The sequence below is a fragment of the Zingiber officinale genome, chromosome 7A, assembly GCF_018446385.1.
Source record: "Zingiber officinale cultivar Zhangliang chromosome 7A, Zo_v1.1, whole genome shotgun sequence".
In the NCBI taxonomy this organism is placed as follows: Eukaryota; Viridiplantae; Streptophyta; class Magnoliopsida; order Zingiberales; family Zingiberaceae; genus Zingiber; species Zingiber officinale.
In genome coordinates, this window is record NC_055998.1 from 12129491 (window position 1) to 12147338 (window position 17848).

General features: G+C 39.9%; 1 protein-coding gene across 1 annotated transcript; it reads right to left on the reverse strand.

The window, feature by feature from the left end:
• Positions 1-12819: 12819 nt before the first annotated feature.
• On the reverse strand, positions 12820-14705 carry LOC122000977 (probable protein phosphatase 2C 24). The gene is made up of 4 exons (XM_042555505.1): positions 14116-14705; positions 13692-14021; positions 13479-13584; positions 12820-13389 (listed from the first exon to the last, which is right to left on the reverse strand). Exons 1-4 carry the CDS (start codon positions 14563-14565, stop codon positions 13013-13015), a joined length of 1263 nt encoding a protein of 420 aa, XP_042411439.1. The 5' UTR covers positions 14566-14705; the 3' UTR covers positions 12820-13012.
• Positions 14706-17848: the final 3143 nt, after the last annotated feature.

The window sequence follows — 17848 nt, forward strand, 5'->3', positions numbered from 1 at the left end:
TGCTCAGACCAGAAATCGCAATGAATGTGGCTGGTGGCGTTCATAGGCCACAAACCACAGAGGAACTAGTGAGTAGTGCTCTGATCACCGAGCACTATCAGCACAATATCACCCAGCAGAAGCAGGTTTCCACAGAGCCCAAGGGACAAGCTAGCTCAGGTACTCAGCAGAAATAGCAGGGACATAGCTCCAACTGGAAGGGGAAACGCAAGGCAAGCAGTGACCCAAAAGGAGGACCAGCTGGAAAACATTCCAGACATCCCAAGTGTGCTACTTGTGGGAAACATCATCCAGGAGTTTGCCGCAAGGGTACGCGAGGTTGTTTTGAATATGGACAAGAAGGGCACATGGCTAAGCAGTGCCCGAACAAGAACAGTCTTCCTCAGCCTCAGCCGATACAGTATGGAGCTCAGCCAGCGCAATTACACCAGATGTATGCTGCTTTAGATGGTCCACAGATCAGTCAGGGCAGATTAGAAGCCCCCACAGCTATCCCAAATGCCAGGATTTTCTCACTGACTAGAGAGGACGTAGCAAATGCCTCGACAGTTGTCACAGGTCAGATTAGTATTTTACAGCATAATGCAACTGTCTTATTCGATACTGGGGCAACCCACTCTTATGTATCCAGGGCATTTGCCGAGAAATTAGCAACACCTCCAGAGTTACTCCACAGTCAGTTTCTGACAACACTACCCTCAGGAGACATTATGGCATCTACGCACTGGCTCAGAGCAGTGCCAGAGAACTTTTTGGTGATCTGATAGTGCTAGAAATGACTGACTATGATGTCATCTTTGGAATGGATTTTCTGATCAGATACGGCGCTTCTATAGAGTGCCGTAAACAGAAGGTCATATTCCAACCTGAAGCAGGAGTACAGTTTGAGTTCATAGGAAAACCAAAGAGAAAAGCCAGAAAGTTTCTCTCAGCATTGAAAGCACAGCAGCTATTGGATTCAGGATGCATGGGATTTTTAGCAAATGTAGTCAAGACCACCAGACAAGAACCAACGACTATCGAGAGGTTCGAGTCGTTTGTGACTACCAAGATCTTCCTGAAGAGCTACTGCTTAGCACCGCATGTGGAGATTGAATTTGAGATAGAGCTCATTCCGGCACAAATCCAATTTCCAAGGCACCATACCGCATGACTGAAGGAACTTCAGGAACAATTACAGGAGCTTCTTGACAAGGGTTTCATACGCCCTAGTCACTCACCATGGGGAGCACCTGTGTTGTTCGTGAAGAAGAAGGATGGAAGCATGCGCCTATGCATAGACTACCATGCCTTGAACCAGGTCACAATTAAAAACAGGTACCCTCTCCCCAGGATAGATGACCTGTTTGACCAGCTAAAGGGAGCCACAGTGTTCTCTAAAATTGACCTCAGATCAGGATATCACCAGGTTAGAGTCAAGAAAGGTGATATACCTAAAACAGCCTTCAGGACCAGATACAGACATTATGAGTTCGTAGTCATGCCTTTCGGTGTGACAAATGCTCCAGCTACTTTCATGGACCTCATGAACAGAGTATTCAGAGAATACTTAGACAAGTTTGTCATCGTGTTCATCGATGACATTCTTATCTATTCAGGCACTCAGGAGGACCATGCAGAGCATCTGAAGACAGTTTTGCAGATCCTTCAGCAGAACCAGCTGTACGCCAAATTCACGAAATGTGAATTTTGGCTAGATCAGGTAGCCTTTCTAGGTCACATCATCTCCAAGGATGGTGTTATGGTAGATCCCAGCAAGATAGAAGCAGTAAGTAACTGGAAGAGACCCAGGAACGCTAGTGAAATCAGAAGCTTTCTGGGATTAGCAGGCTACTACAGGAAATTCGTAGAGGACTTCTCCAGGATAGCCTCCCCACTGACAGCTCTCACCAGGAAGAACAAGAAATTTCAGTGGACAGAGGACTGCGAGAACAGCTTCAGCGAACTAAAACGGAGATTGACCAGTGCTCCTATTTTAGCTATACCAGAAAACACAGGCGACTTGACATACGGTGGCGCCTCAAATTGGGATTAGGAGCGATCTGATGCACAGGCAAGGTGATTGCCTATGCCTCCACAACTCAAGGATTATGAGAGGAACTATCCTACTCACGACCTTGAGCTTGCGGAGTGGTGTTCGCTCTCAAGGTTTGGAGACATTATTTGTCTGAGCTCGGTCGAGTATATCTGAGATCATCAAAGTCAAGTATTTCTTTACTCGAAGGATCCGAATATGCGACAGCGCAGATGGTTAGAGCTGGTCAAGGATTATGACATAGATATCCTCTACCATCCAGGGAAAGCTAATAAGGTAGCAGACGCACTCAGCAGGAAGTCCAGTGCCACCTTATTATCTTTAGCAGCTATGTCACCACCCCTAAGGAAGGAGATTACAGATTTTAGTCTCGAGCTTATAGTCGGGCAGCTTTCTACTATGTCCTTAGCATCTACCTTGCTTGATGATATCCAGACAGCTCAGGAGCAGGATCCTGAAATCCAGAAAATCAAGCAAGGGTTAGCAGAATCAGAAAGTGGAGAGTTCAGAGTGTCCGCCAGTGGGGTAGTGTACTGTGGTGACAGACTTTGTGTTCCAGATCAGGAGGAACTACGAAAACAGATTCTAGACGAGGCTCACAGGACTCCCTATGCGATGCATCCTGGTTCCACCAAAATGTATCAGGATCTAAAGAAACGATTTTGGTGGCCTGGGATGAAGCGGGATATCGCCAGATACGTCAGCATCTGTCTAACCTGTCAGAGGGTTAAGGCAGAACATCAGCGACCAGGGGGAGCTCTGCAGCCGATCCAGATTCTAGAATGGAAGTGGGAGGATATCTCTATGGACTTTATAGTGGGATTACCCAGAACCACGAATGGTTTTGATGCCATTTAGGTAATAGTCGACAGGTTGACTAAATCAGCCCACTTCTTAGCTATCAGAATATCCTATTCCATGGAGCAGCTAGCTCAGTTGTATCTCAAGGAGATAGTCAGGCTGCATGGAGTCCCACGAACCATTATATCAGACAGAGACAGCAGATTTACATCACACTTCTGGAAGTGTGTACAGTCAGCTATGGGCACCCAGTTAAAATTCAGCACAGCTTTCCATCCTCAGACAGATGGTCAGACGGAGCGAGTAAACCAAGTACTCGAAGATATGCTCCGGGCTTGTGCCCTAGATTTCAAGGGAAGTTGGTGCAAATATCTGAGTCTAGCAGAATTTACATACAACAACAGTTATCAGGCCACTATCGGCATGGCACCTTATGAGGCACTCTATGGGCGGAGGTGCAGATCACCAATCTGCTGGTATGAGAGTGGTGAACAGAAGGAACTAGAGCTTCAGACAGATCTAGTAGCAGATACCACAGCAGCCATACAGCAGATTCGCCAGAGGATAGAGACAGCACAGAGCCGTCAGAAGAGCTATGCTGATACACGACGCAGACCCCTAGAGTTTTCAGTTGGGGATACAGTTTTCCTCAGAGTAGCTCCCATGAAGGGAGTCATGCGTTTTGGGAAGAAGGGCAAGCTAGCTCCCAGATATGTGGGACCATACCTTATCACGAAGAGAGTGGGCAAGGTAGCATATGAGCTAGAGTTACCTCAGGAGATGTCAGCTGTCCACAATGTATTTCATGTCTCCATGCTGAAGAAGCATATTCCAGACGCCACCCAGGTGATTGAGCCCCAGTTGGTACAGGTCCGTGATGATCTCAGCTATTCGGATAATAGACCGAGCAGTAAAGAAATTACGGAACAAGGAAGTACCATTAGTCAAAGTCATTTGGCAAAATCACACAGCAGAAGAGGCGACTTGGGAGACAGAGGCCAGTATGAGACAGTTTTAAGTTCGGGGACGAACTTTTTATAAGGTATGGGGGATTGTAACGCCCGAAAATTCTCAAAACTATTTTAGAATTATTCTATGATTTTTCTGGAATTTTTAGATATTTTCCCGGAATTTTCCGAGTAGCGGAAGTAGCAAAAATAAATATAAACGAAAACGGCCTAAGCGGGAATCGAACCCGAGACCTATGGTTTAAGGGATAATGTTAGTAACCAGTGAACCCAGCAGGGCCGTGCTGAGAGAAAGGAGAAACATTTATATTTATATTAGAGTTGGACCGGAATTACCACATGATATAAATAGGAGGTTTAAGTGGGTTGGTTTATTTCTAATTGGTTCGTGACCTTCTCCAAACCCTCACCGAGACCCTCTCCCTCTCCCGTTTCTTTCTCTCGGCGCAGCAAAACAAAGCAAGGGAAACCTAGGGTTCCTTCCCTAGGATCGTGTGTTCACTTTCCAGCGACAACACCCGTACGAAGTCGGTTCTTCTCCGCGAGAGGAACGCAAGGACGTAAGCGGTTCGTCGAACGGAGCAGTTTTCCGGAAAAACCTAGCGGATAAGTCGTAAGAAAACCTTGCGATTGAGGTAAGAAACCCCTCACCTGCAGTATAATTGCTCTCGCTTGTTAGTTTTGGCATTAGTTCAGTAATTTCATAGTTTTCGGTTTTAGGGTGTGCTTTTAGTGCACACCAAGCGTTCGGTAGAATGCTCAGTTCCGAAGGATGCACCAATAGGCGTTCTAACAGCATGTAAAATGAATTAGAAACATTTTTACTCAGTTTATTATCAGATATTACAGCTAATGGATCAGATATCCATTGGGTGGGCTCCCACAGTAGCCTCTAGGTTCAGATAACCTAGCTCTAGGTTCAGATAACCTAGAACAGCAAAGTAAGATAAAACAGTATTCAGTATTTTACTTTTATTCAGTTGGCACTGTACTTGGATCAGATATCCATGGGCTGGACTCCCACAGTCATCCCTAGGTTCAGATAACCTAGTAACCCTGCTGGATTCGGAACTTGCAATCCCGGGTCTCGTAGGGATCACAATAAGTACAGTTGCCAGGGCCCAACAGCATGTTTAGTATTTTCATCTATTATATGTATAGTTTTCAAATTTGAAACCAGTGATGAGAACACTAATTTAGCATTCAGTTCAGTTCAGGTTCAGTTTACATGATTTGAGTTCGTATACAAATTTAGATATATGCATGACTAGTTCAATTTCAGGTTCAGTTTATATGTTATGCCATGCTTTGTATGATACCATGCCATGCCATGCTTGCATGCTCAGTTTAGGTTTCAAACAGCATGTTTTAAAAACATAATTGCATCGTTGCATGTTTTTGTGAGGTAGATGGTTCCTTACTAAGCTTATTGGCTTACAGATACTATTTTTCTTATACTGCAGATACCGGTAAAAGAAAAGTGGACTAGCGGAGGCTGGAGGACGATGCTACGATGATGTGTGTGTGCAAGGGGTCTGGAATAAAGATCCTTGGGATCTATACGCTTTTATTTCAGTTTTAGCACTTAACATGTTTAGTTTCATACTTAGTCTTGTTACTAATTGTTCTAGCTTAGTAACTATGTCTTGTTTAGCTTATCATGTTTAGAACATTAGTACTTACATGCTAGAATGTATCTCCATTGTTTTAGAACTGTTGTGTGATGTTTTGGCACGCCAAAGTCTTGAAATCGAACTCGAGTGAAATCGGACATGATCGGTCCCAGACCGATCGAGTCAGCCTTCTGGATCGGTCGGCCGACCGATCCAGCGGTATGCTAATGTATCCTCCTGGATCGGTCGGCCGACCGATCCGATCTGATACAAGAGCCTCGGAGAAGATTTCAGTGCACGGATCGGTCACCGATCCGATCCATCGAAGGTAGGCATCTCGGCGCCTCCGGTGCTGGATCGGCGGACCGATCCAGACACGGATCGGTCTTCGGCCGATCCGACCTTTCTTTGGTTCGGTCCCAGACCGATCCACGAACCTGTAATCGTAGCAAGTTTGATCGATCCGTGGATCGATCAGCAGCTAGTTGGGAAGTTAATTCTGAGTTCCTAGCTCAGATGGGAGGTCAAGTATCCTCCTTAGTACATGTACACCAACCGGAAAGGGTCTTGAATCCTTCCTTATAACAGCATGGGTGTATCAGTTGTCAGACTAACCGAGTCGGTTAGTGAAATTTTATTTTACCCAGTTTTCCGTACAGTAGCTTCAGTAGTTAATGTAGCGATCCGGCTCACAGATTAGTACCCAGGAGTTGGGTCATTACACCCTTGATTAGTAGGACACAAGAAAGCATGATCATGCGTAAATGAGTCAATATAAGATATTGAGCTTATTTGATTGAGTGTGTCTACTTGGATATCAAGAAACACAAAGATTGATAAGAGGATGACATGGTCGATGCCTCATTGATCAATCTAGATATCAAGGATAAAGGGACCAAGTCATACAAGATGATAGCCACGGATAGGTTAGGTCAGATCTCGACTTTCTCGTCACTTGGATAGCAATGATGCCTTGCTAGATGCCACTCATTGTTTATGTATCGCAAACGTTGATTTGGGTACATTGCCAACGTTATGAGAGTCTATAGGGTCACACACAAAGAACAAGTTGATATGGAGATGGGTTCATGTGATGAATCAATGGATTAAGTGTAATCCGAATTTGACTAATTGGGTTAGACTCAAAGGGATCCAATTGTTGGATTGAGTCAAGTTGCTTGAGAATCAATGGGTTGGACTCATTGGGTGAACTTGAGTTCACCAAGGAAGTTGAATGGTCAAAATTGAACCATTGGATTGAATGGGTGATTTTGAGCCATTAGATTAGAAGATGAAATGGTGGAGACTCTTGGTATACCATGGGATGGTTATAAATATCATTTGGATGATAATTTTGAGAAGATGAACAAGTGTTGAGACCCTTGGCATTCTTCTTCTTCCTCCTTCCCTTTCTTGGCCGAAATCACCATTGTGGTTGCTAGCACAACCTTGTGATTTCTTCTCCATCTTGCTTTGTTTGTGAGACAAGTGAAGACAAGGCTTATTCGTGTGGATACCGTAGAGGCACGGACGCTTGAACGCGCTGAGATCTGCATCTAAAGAATGGTTGTTGTCGGGATTGCGAAGGGCACGCAACAAAGGTATAATCCTATCATGTAGCTTAGTATAGATTATGAATAGAAAATATTTCTTCCCTTCACATGGATCTGCTGGATAAGAGGATCTAGTAATTTTTCCGCTGCGTTTTCATGTCTTTGGCGCGCTAGATCCTAACATTATTTTTAAGAAGCTGAGTATATCTTAGAAGTGAAAATCATAAAAGATCGATCAAAAAGGCTTTTGAGTTTACTTTAAAAGACTTATATCACTAAGATGGTATAACACTTTAATATGTTGGATTGCAACATTGTATCCCAAGACTCCTGATGAAATAGTCAAAATGAAGAAAAAATCATATGTCAGTGCTATTGGTAGTTTGATGTACACTATGTTATGTACTCGTCCTGATATAAGCTATGTTGTTGGCTTGGTTAGGTGTTTCTAGTTAAACTCAGGATCGAGACACTAGATAGCAATGAAGAGGATATTAAAATACCTCAAAAGGACAACATATTATGTATATGTTTCTAAGGATCTAAGATGAGCCTAAATGACTATATAGATATATATTGGGCGGGGGACCTTGATGACAGAAAATGCGTATATGACTTCTTACTAAATGGTGGTGTCATCTCATGGAATAGCAAGAAGCCGACTTATATATCCTTGTTGACAATGAAAGCTATATGGCTTGGCTTGTGTAGCCTTGTCGACAATTGAAGCTATATGGCTAGGCTTGTGTAGCCTTGTCGACAATGGAAGCTATGTGCTTACACAGCGTATGTGTAAGAGGTTGTCTGGTTGAGAAGGTTCTTGAAACACCTAAAGATTGCTGAAGACAATGGGAGTCATGTTACAGTGTTTTGTGACAGTCAAGCTGCTATAGTTTTTTTCAAAGATCTCAAATATCACAGCAAAGATAAACATATAGAAATTAAGTATAATTTTGTAAGGGATATTGTTAATAAGAAATAGATAGTTTTTGAGTATATCTCTATACGTAATATGTTTACAAATCTTTTTACTAAGTCATTGACTAAATAGTCATTTCAAGATATGGGAAGTCTTGGTGACTTCGTAAAATGTAACATATTGTAAAATCCCATGATATATTCAGTGTATATGTTGTTACATTTGGATTAAAGTCTCGATGAGTTTGTTAAGAGGTTGAGATTGGTCCTTACATGGACAATCGCCTCTATTTGTTACGTATAAATAGAAATAAGACCATTTCTTATGAGATAACTTATGTAGATGTGAAAAGAGATATACCCATAAGTTAAGGTTGTTTTGATAATTGTGTCAAGATGAGATCTTTTATGTAACGATCACAGTAAATGAACCTTCCATTTACTGAATCTGCTTAAAGCCAAATTGAAATTCATATGTTGAATTCAGGATTAGACATTTAGTATGGCTAGATCGAAATATATGTACGATGTTAAATTTGGAGAAAAACATGCACTCTTTTTAGTAAAGAGAATAATATCGTAGCATGTGATTCATACCTCATGTGCTATAATGACAATAAAGGTAGTAGGAGAATGGATTCCTGTTTCTCTACTATGTGAGGCCCTTGAGATTATAAGTTAATTTCAATTTTACCCTAAATGACTATTTAGCAATCTACTTGAAGTTCTGATTAGTGTCTGTTATTTTAGTATGTTTCCTATTGGCTATAGGTGATTTGGTATATGGAGCATAACTAGGAAAGTGATTGATTAGAATTAATAGATTCAAGCTAAGAAGGAAGATTAAAATAAATTTACATCTTTGACATTTATTCACTGGTAAACCAGTTACAGTTTTTGTTGAGTGCTTAAAATATGATTGTATATAATTGTATTGATTGGAGATGTGAAATATGCTCTTGACATAATAGTCATTATGAGGGATTAGAGATGTTTATATTGATGTAAATAATTAATCTGGGATAAAGACAAGTTATTGATGTCTCTAATTCATTCTATAGAGAAGTTATATAAGGTGTAACAATTTTCTTAACAGTAATTGCTCAATGTATTTGCTGTCGCACGAACTATTTTTCCTAAAGTATGGATTAGATATTCTTATTGGTCTTTGTGACTAATTAGTGTTTTGCTCTGATCTTCGTAACTTGATTATAATATAATTTATGTGACTTACATGATTTTTGCCACTAGTTAATTTTTATGGACTGATTTAGATGAGTGGAAGATATAGGAGTTACGAAAATGAAAAGATGCCTCTTCCCCTTCTTCTTCCTCCTTTATGAGCGACCCTTCATCTTCCTCCACTATGAGCGATATTATTGTCGCTTGCCGTTTTATAAGAGGCATCCAAGGGATCAAAAGAAAGGGTGTGAGCAAGCAATCAGTGAAGAACATGCCTCTATAGGATTTAGTTTGTGAATCTCGAAGAGCTTTTCAATTTGTTCGTGATCATTCAGGAGATCATTTCATATTTCTGTATTTCATACGTTAGAATCAACAAAAACAGAAGTAGGATGGGTGGTTCAAGTGTGGTGGTGGGAGGCTGACAAACACAACTGCTGCCATCAGTATGGTTGAATCCGATTTCAAGGTGTCGTAGAGGAACTTGTCCACCTGCTGTTCGTTAACCACCACATTGCTTTCCCTTAGCCATCAGTGGCCTTCCTTGTCTTCTGGCAGTTTCCTTCATTTCAGATAGGCAGGCAGCACTTCGACGCTGTGCAAAGGTGAATACTTCCATCGAATGGTTCTGCTGAGCCCCACCCTCAATTTAGACCTCTCCCATGTCTTCATTGTGAATTGTCATCACAATCACCTCAGCCTGCAAGCGGAGCCCTAAACGAACATTTTATCATCAGAGGTCTTATGTGTTTTAGATAAATTGTAACTTCTGATGACCAATATTTTATTTGTTCAGCACGGCACGCAAAGAGGCGACAACACAATAAATTCACGCACTAGAATAACTCAAAGGGTTGGGCCAGACGCTGACACGCATTTTCAAGTGTTGCTGACGATGAAAAACCAAATTACCTTCGCATCCTGTGCAGATTTACAAATCTCTTTGAAACAGTTTGTTTACCCAATTAAATAAGTTCTTAAAATATTATCATAATTTTAAAATTATCATACATACTTTTCATTTTATCCCCATCCTCAAATCAATTCGATTGAAAAATTAGAAATTAAAAAAAATTTCTAATTGAATCGATGTTTTTATATATATTTGAAAAAAGTTCAATTCATCAGTCAATTTTGACCAAAATCCACTAATAGAGCTAGAGATCTCGAAATAACATAAAATCAAAATCAGTTCCTATATGTTCGTCTAGTTCTTGTAATTTTAAAAATGCTATTAAACATTAATTTGACCCAATATATTAAGAGCAGTGACTTTTTTAAATATGAATATGTTCAAAAAACTAATTCATGTTTAAAAAATTATTGCTCTCAATATATTTGATTAAATTGATATTTGATAACATTTTTAGAATCGGGAGAACTAGACGAATACATAGGAACTAATTTCATATCATTTTAAGATCTCTATGTCTATCAGCCGATTTTGGCTGAAACTGGCTGATAGACTAAGAGGAAAGTACCGCATGATCATTTCTACCATTTAAGCTTCTATTATGATTCATTTTATGCAGAAATATCTTTTTTTTTTTATACCTTACCTTATATTATCTCCATTACTAATCTTTTGTGTACTTTTGTGTTCCTAATTGTCTACTGATTTTTGATTGATCTACGGCATGTTAATAAATACAAGATAGTAATAAAAACTCCATACAGTCGATCTTTTATACCCGTTTCAAGATATGATGACAAATCTCAATCTTGGGATAACCATTTTACACGGCTTATGTTTACTTCAATTTTATTCTTGTACATATGAAGTGAGATTTTATCTTCTTACTGCAAATTTCTAAGTTGTTTTGTTTCACTCATAATTGTAAAAATAATATCAAACATAATTTGACCAAATATATTAAAAGTAGTGTTTTTTTTAAATATGAATATATCTAAAAAATTAATTCATGTTCAAAAAATCACTGCTCTCAATATATTCGATCAAATTGATATTTGAGAGAATTGATATAATCATAAGAACTAAAAGAACTCATAGGATCTGATTTCACTTCATTCCGAGCTCTCTAGATTCATCAATCGATTTTGACCGAATGAACCTACATTGATTTTATTTAGGTGCATTCGATCATAGTTTCAACAAAAATTACTATTTTCAATATATTATCTCAAATTGATATTTGATAGTATTTTTATAATCAGAGAATTAGAGGAATACATAGAAATTGATTTTATGTCATTTCAAGATCTCTAAGTCCATCGGCCGATTTTGACTGAAATCGACCGATGGACGTAGAGACCTTAAAATAACATGAAATCAGTTTTTATGTGTTCGTCTAGTTCTCTTGATTGTAAAAAATATTATCAAATATCAATTTGACGTAATATATTAAGAGCAATGATTTTTTGAACATGAATATATCCGAAAAATGAATTTATATTCAAAAAATCACTATTCTTAAAATATTTGGTCAAATTGATGTTTAATAACATTGTTACTATCAGGAGAACTAGACGAACATATAGAAATTGATTTCATATCATTCCGAGATCTCTAAGTCCATCAATCAATTTTGGTCGAAATGACTGATGAATTTTTCAAACAGAATGAAATCTATTCAACTTATTTAATCAATTTAAGAATGAGAGTAAAACGGAAAGTGAATAACTTATTTAATCAATTTAAGAATGAGGGTAAAACGGAAAGTGAATACTTAATTTGATAATTTTAAAATTATAATACATAATTTGATGAAATGATGCCTCATTTTAGCCGCTATAGGAACCACGGATATGAAGGAAGGTATATGTAAATACATAGATCATAGGCGCATGTTGAAATAAATTCTATTTTGTCAATTCCTGAAAATCGACCCCTGATCATTACAGTAAAAATATCATGCACCCATCATCTATGCTACGCCTTGAGGGTAACACAAAAAAAGATTAAAAATTACCTATTCCTAAGAATCGACCCATGATCATTACACTAAGAATATCATGCACCCATCATCTATGCTACGCCTTGAGGGTAACACAAAAAAAGATTAAAAACTACCTAATGAAATGTAAGATGATTAGAGCCGTCAATTTGGGTTGGGCCCGTCGGGTTGGCCTGCCCCGGCAAATAATTTAAGTGGGTTGGGTTGAAATTTTATCAACCCAAGTCCGCCGTGGGCCGACCCGCCTAGGCCCGCGACCCGCGCGGGTTGGCCCGCTCGGGCTTGGGTTAGCCCGCGGGTTGAAAAACATATGTAAGTTAAGTTTTAAGCCAATTTATTATCTTTCTTTGTTATAATTTTGAAATAAAAAAGTATTTTTCATCCAACATAAGTACTAGTTTGTGTTCATTTATATTTAAAATATATGTTTATGTATACATTTAATTGTAGAAAACTTTTTTGAAGTAAAATGTTGAAGATATGAAATATTTTTTAATTTTTTAAAAAATTTTTGATGGGCCCGCGAGTTGGTCCGCCAAACCCGCAACCCGCCTTATAATGGGTTGGGTTGGAAATTTTCCAACCCGCCAAGTTGACGGGTTGGCCCGCCCCGCCCCGCCAAATGGTTAGCCCGCTACGGGCCGACCCGCCCCGCCACGGATTGACCCGTCTGACAGCTCTAAAGATGATGGTAAGATGGTCACTTACAATGCTTAAATTCCTACCGCTTTAGTTCAAAGTTGGCAGCCTTCTTAAGCACCCTTCTTTTCCGTCTAATGTTGTCCTTTCCACGTTATTCATGCACGTTCCCTTTTTTGTTTCCCACCAACTCAATTTGAAAATATAAATATCTTCTATTTGATATAATTTATCCAAACATTAAGGGATAACTTCAATTTTTCATTGGTTTGCCAATGAAATATATAATATATATATATACATTTTAAAAATTCTTACTTTGAAATTTTCTTATGTATTTATTTCACTTATAAATTTTTATGTATGTTCTTAAAATCTTCGGTACTAGCTATTGGGGGTTCGCCGCCGTGTCCCTCTTCCGCTGGTTTCTGAGATCCACGAGGACTACGCTGATGTTGTCCGCACTCTGCCTCGCCAAGGCCAGCTTGGTCAGCAGCAACGCCGCGTCTAAGCACGACGAGTCAGCGCCGCCTCCGCCCTGTTCTCCGTCGTCGTCCTCACTTCGGCTCGCGGTGGCCGTCTCTGCAGCTTCGCCGCGGCGGCCCCCTCCCTGCAGGCACATCCTCGCGATCTTGCAGGCGGTCTCGTTGCTCAACACGTCCCACAACCCATCGCTCGCCAGGATCAGGCACTCGTCGCCCTCGTCACGCTTTGTGACCGTCACCTCCGGATCTGGGATCACGTACGGCTTCAAGTAGTCGTCTCCTGCTCCATTGAGATCGGTGATGATTAATTTCCTCTATAAAAAATCCAACCTTTTTACGAGAAAGAGAAGCTTGAGACGCCGAGCTTACCTATGGCTCGAGACATGGCAAGCACCCCGAGCACCCTCGGCCCATCCCAATAGATCACCCGACCACCGGCTTCTTCAATCCGCAGCAGCTCATCTTCCCGATCTGGCTGTCGAATTTGTACCACAAATTTATCAGTTCTGATCACAATTTTGTACCAGATGATTCGTATCAAAAGAAACTTTTTTTTTTTTGTGCGCATGCGTCTTATAGTACCTTGTGATCGGAGGAAAGCGGGATCGGAACGCCGTTGCGGCAGAGAACGGCGCGCGAGTCGCCACAATTGGCGACCACGATGTGGGTTGGGCTAACGACGGCGACCACTGCAGTAGAACCCACATGGTCCGATCTAGGCGGCTGAAGCTCGCACCGGCAGCCTGGGCCCGAGCGGATGCCGTCCCTATTGGCTGTCTCCGCATCCATCCGGGCGAAGCTCCTCTCCATCGTCCCCCTCCATGCCTTCTGCGTAGACGTGGCATCCAATCCCAGCACTACCACATCCTCCGCCACTAATTGATGCATCCGATCCCTACATAGCGCGGCCACCTGCGTAACGCGGAAGAGAAGGTCATCAACTGTAATGAAACAATTCTGCAGGGAAAAAAATGAAGAAAGCGAGTGCAGCATCTTAGCATCTTACATGAGAGCAACCATGCCCATCAAACACGCCGAAAAAATGGTGCTTGCCCAGAGTCAGATCGCCTCGCTGGAGGAAATCAGGACGAATGGAGACCGCATCTTCCATATCTTTCCTCCTTCCGCAGACCTCCGATGCCCCATACCTAGGACACCTATCCGTCATTTTCAATACCTTTGACGCCCCTACAGGAGAAGGCTCGGTACTCCCACTCGCCGGCGGCTCGGAATTCTCCTTGCACTCGGCAGTTGCGCCGCCAGATTCACCCAACCTCCGACGCTTCCTGCTAGTTTCCATCTCCACCAAGTCAGGAGTCTCCGTACCGGGGACGAACTTGAGCCTCCGCATATCCATCCGCCGCTCAATCTTCGCCAGTGGCCCAGACTCACACGAACTCATCGCCGTGGCCTCCGCACCGCAGCTCGCAACTCCATGGAAGATCTCAGCCATCATGGATGGATTCACTTCTCACGAACCCTAATCGATGGAACGTAGCGATTTGATCCCCCTTCTCGATCCCCTTCGATTACGAATTGGAAGATAAAAAGAGGCAGGAGGCGACGTGTGTCCGAAGCAGCGAGTACACTTCACTCGTTGTGTGAATACCCAACGTGTTACCCTGCATTTAAATTGAGAACAAGATAGCCCCACGAACTTGTCCCAATGCTATGTCTGGCAACATTATCGTGTTGGAATTGGTTGATTGAAGTAGGCAAGGCCGGCTTCTTTCTTTCTTTGTCTCGCCGAAAATGGTAAATCACCACCGTTGATCTCGCCTGTCACGCATAGTGTCCAGGACGCGTGGAAAGTTAGGACACGTGGTCCACTACTGCCAATTGCAAAAAGGCGGAACGTTTTTTTTGTTATCGATGAGTGGGACCGTCTAATCGAACGGTCTGATCTCGCCTAAGTTCTCGATCGTATGGTGCCAAGGCTGTAACGTGGCGTTGTCGGCGCCGTGCACGGCTTGTTCGGCTTGGTATTTTGGTTTTTTAAGCAGCAAATATTGACACGTCGGGAAGGAAGCGGAAACGAATCAATAATTAAAAAAAAATACTAAATATATTTATAAAAAAGAAGAAGCTTTTTAATACGGGGATGCGGGATTGGTCGGCTGTTGATTCGGACGACGCGTGTCGTGAATGGCGGGGCCTTAATATCTAAGTTGTTTCTTTTGGAAAATAAAAAGTTATTAGGAATATAATCATCTTATTACAATGTATATTTAAAAGATATCTTAAATTATTTATTTTAATAAATAAATAAATAAAAGAACAGATATTTTATCTTTTTAAATATTTTTATATTTTAATTAAGATATAACACTTAATATAATACTATTTTAATATTATAAAATCATTATCCAAGTAACTATTATAATTTTTTTAAAAAAGATTAATTAGTATAAAAAATTGATGAAATTTAATAATTTTAAATAATATTTTAATATAATAGTATTTAAATATTAAAATTTAAGATTTGAGATTTTATAATTTAACTATAACTATATAGTAACAACGTATTATAATTTATTTAAAGTGATTTTGGCGCACTCAAAACTATTTTGAGAAATTTTATATAATTTTAAGTTGATAAAAAATCTTTTAATCTAACAATATTTTATATATAATAATTTTGATTAAAATAAAATAATCAATTTTTCATAATTTTAGTAACTATCAATTAATTAACTGTTATAATGTATCTAAACTTTTAGAGTTATAGTTAAACCTTAAATTTTAAAAATTTGAACTCAAATTCTAATCTGTTAATATTATTATATTAAAATATTTTTTACTAACTTTATAAAAAATATTTAAATTTATTAAAATTATTTTAAATTTATTAAAATCATATTTGAAAAAGAGATTTTTTAGATTTTATTTTTAACCCTTAATTTATAGACTTTGTTTTTAACAAAAAGCACTTCTTAATTGATCTTCAAGATGCTGACTATTAGACTTAACTGACGATTTATAAATTGTTCTTTTATAAAAGTCCAATGAAACTATTAATCGGCGCATGCACCAAAAATCGGAGCCCTGCTATTAAATTAAGGACAATGCTGAATGCATGAGGTGGGGTTTAAATTTTAGTATAATCGGGGTAAATATTTTCCATATATATTAGTCATTATTTTTAAGATTATTAGCTGTCCGTAATTTATTTTTTCTGTATTGATCCTGGGATGAATTGACGAACACACTAGGAGCCGGCCCGGACCTGAGGTGAGGCCCAGGAGGCACTCACCTCAGGCCCAGTTTCAAGAGGAACCCAGATATTAGTAATTGATTATATAATTTAATATTTATATTTATATTTTAATGAAACTTGCATCTTGATTCCTTGCCTAATTTCTCCATCGCAACTTGTGAAGTGCGTGAGCGTCTCTGTCGATCACATAATCCTCGCCCTAAATTCGCCGTCGGCCCGTCACGAAGTGCCGTTGCGTTGATCGCCTGATCCTCACCCTAATTTCTTCATTGTGAAGTGCCACTGTGCCGATCGTCGCCCTAATTTCACCGTCGCGAAGTGTCAATCCACCGTCGCGAAGTGTCAATACTTGCCGGCTTGTCCTAATTTCACCGTGAGCTCTCCTCTTCAAGGGTGGTTGTTTCTAGTTTTCTACACGGTCAACGATAGCAGCCTGCTAGCCTCTTCGATTAATCTTCCATTTTGGTAAGTTTCTATTTGATGTGTGCAGTTTTTATTTTCAATCAACTTCCCTGTTCTTGCTTGCGACATAACAACATTAGTACTTCTCTTGCTTTTGAATTGTTGTGTATTTTGTGCCGTTACAAAAGCAAGGAAAAAGGTGAGAGGGAGACAAAAGCAAAATTGATTTTTCTTGTTCTCTACTTCTCTTCTACCGCTATGCTCCAGAGCTTCTTAATTCCTATTAACTCCATCCAATTTGATTCAATTAGTTTCTATCATTAAGTAAGAGCTATTCTTATTAATTTTTCTATCTTTTATTTTATGTCTTTTAGGCTCAGTGGAGTTAGGGAGGGAGCAGGGTGAACAACCCTCTCATTTTGTTTTGCTCATATCTCCTATAATTCTTGTCTCAATTGAATATGAGAAAAGGGGGGGGGGAAGGAAACTGTCATTTTTCCACTGAAAAATTCTTTCAACCTATTTATAATAGTTGCTTGATACTTGTAAATTATCTTTGGCTTTGCTTTCTGCATGTTGGCTAGGAGTTGGATAGAAGTTCTTGGTTGGATTGTGGATAGCCTCTATAGTTACATGGTTAACTGCCTTATATTTAAGTCAGGTTCAGGCATCCAATTACGTTGAACCATGGGATTTGGATTAAGTTTGAGTTTGTTTCAAGTTGTGAGCTCTTCTGGTCGCATTTGTGTATTTATTACATTAAGTTGGGTATCTATTGTAAATTTTGTGGCTCAGCTTTCTTCGTACTTGCTTGGAGTTGGATAATTCTTCAAGTGGCTTCTACACTAAAAACAAAAAAGAAAAGCAGGAGATATGCTAAGATGATTTTTTCAGATGTAAGTTGTTGTTTTCTTCCTATTCATCTGTTTGAGCGTAGTTTTTTGGCTCGAATCTACCATTTTGATTTTATTTTATGCTCATTTGTTATTGTAAAGGAGGGCCTAATTGATTTAACCTCCCGGGAAAAAACAAGCAATGAACAGGATCCCTTGTGATGCACTTGAATTATAGCAGCATAAAATCTTCATGACTAGTTATGAGTATAACTAGAGTCGTCTGC

Bases quoted from the DNA above. Each gene is read 5' to 3' on its own strand.
- LOC122000977 (XM_042555505.1), bottom strand. From the start codon at position 14,565: ATGATGGCTGAGATCTTCCATGGAGTTGCGAGCTGCGGTGCGGAGGCC. The intron at 13,585-13,691 runs GTACTATAAGAC...CAAATTCGACAG, and splicing joins CGCTTTCCTCCGATCACAAG to CCAGATCGGGAAGATGAGCT. The intron at 13,390-13,478 runs GTAAGCTCGGCG...TCAATGGAGCAG, and splicing joins TGCCATGTCTCGAGCCATAG to GAGACGACTACTTGAAGCCG.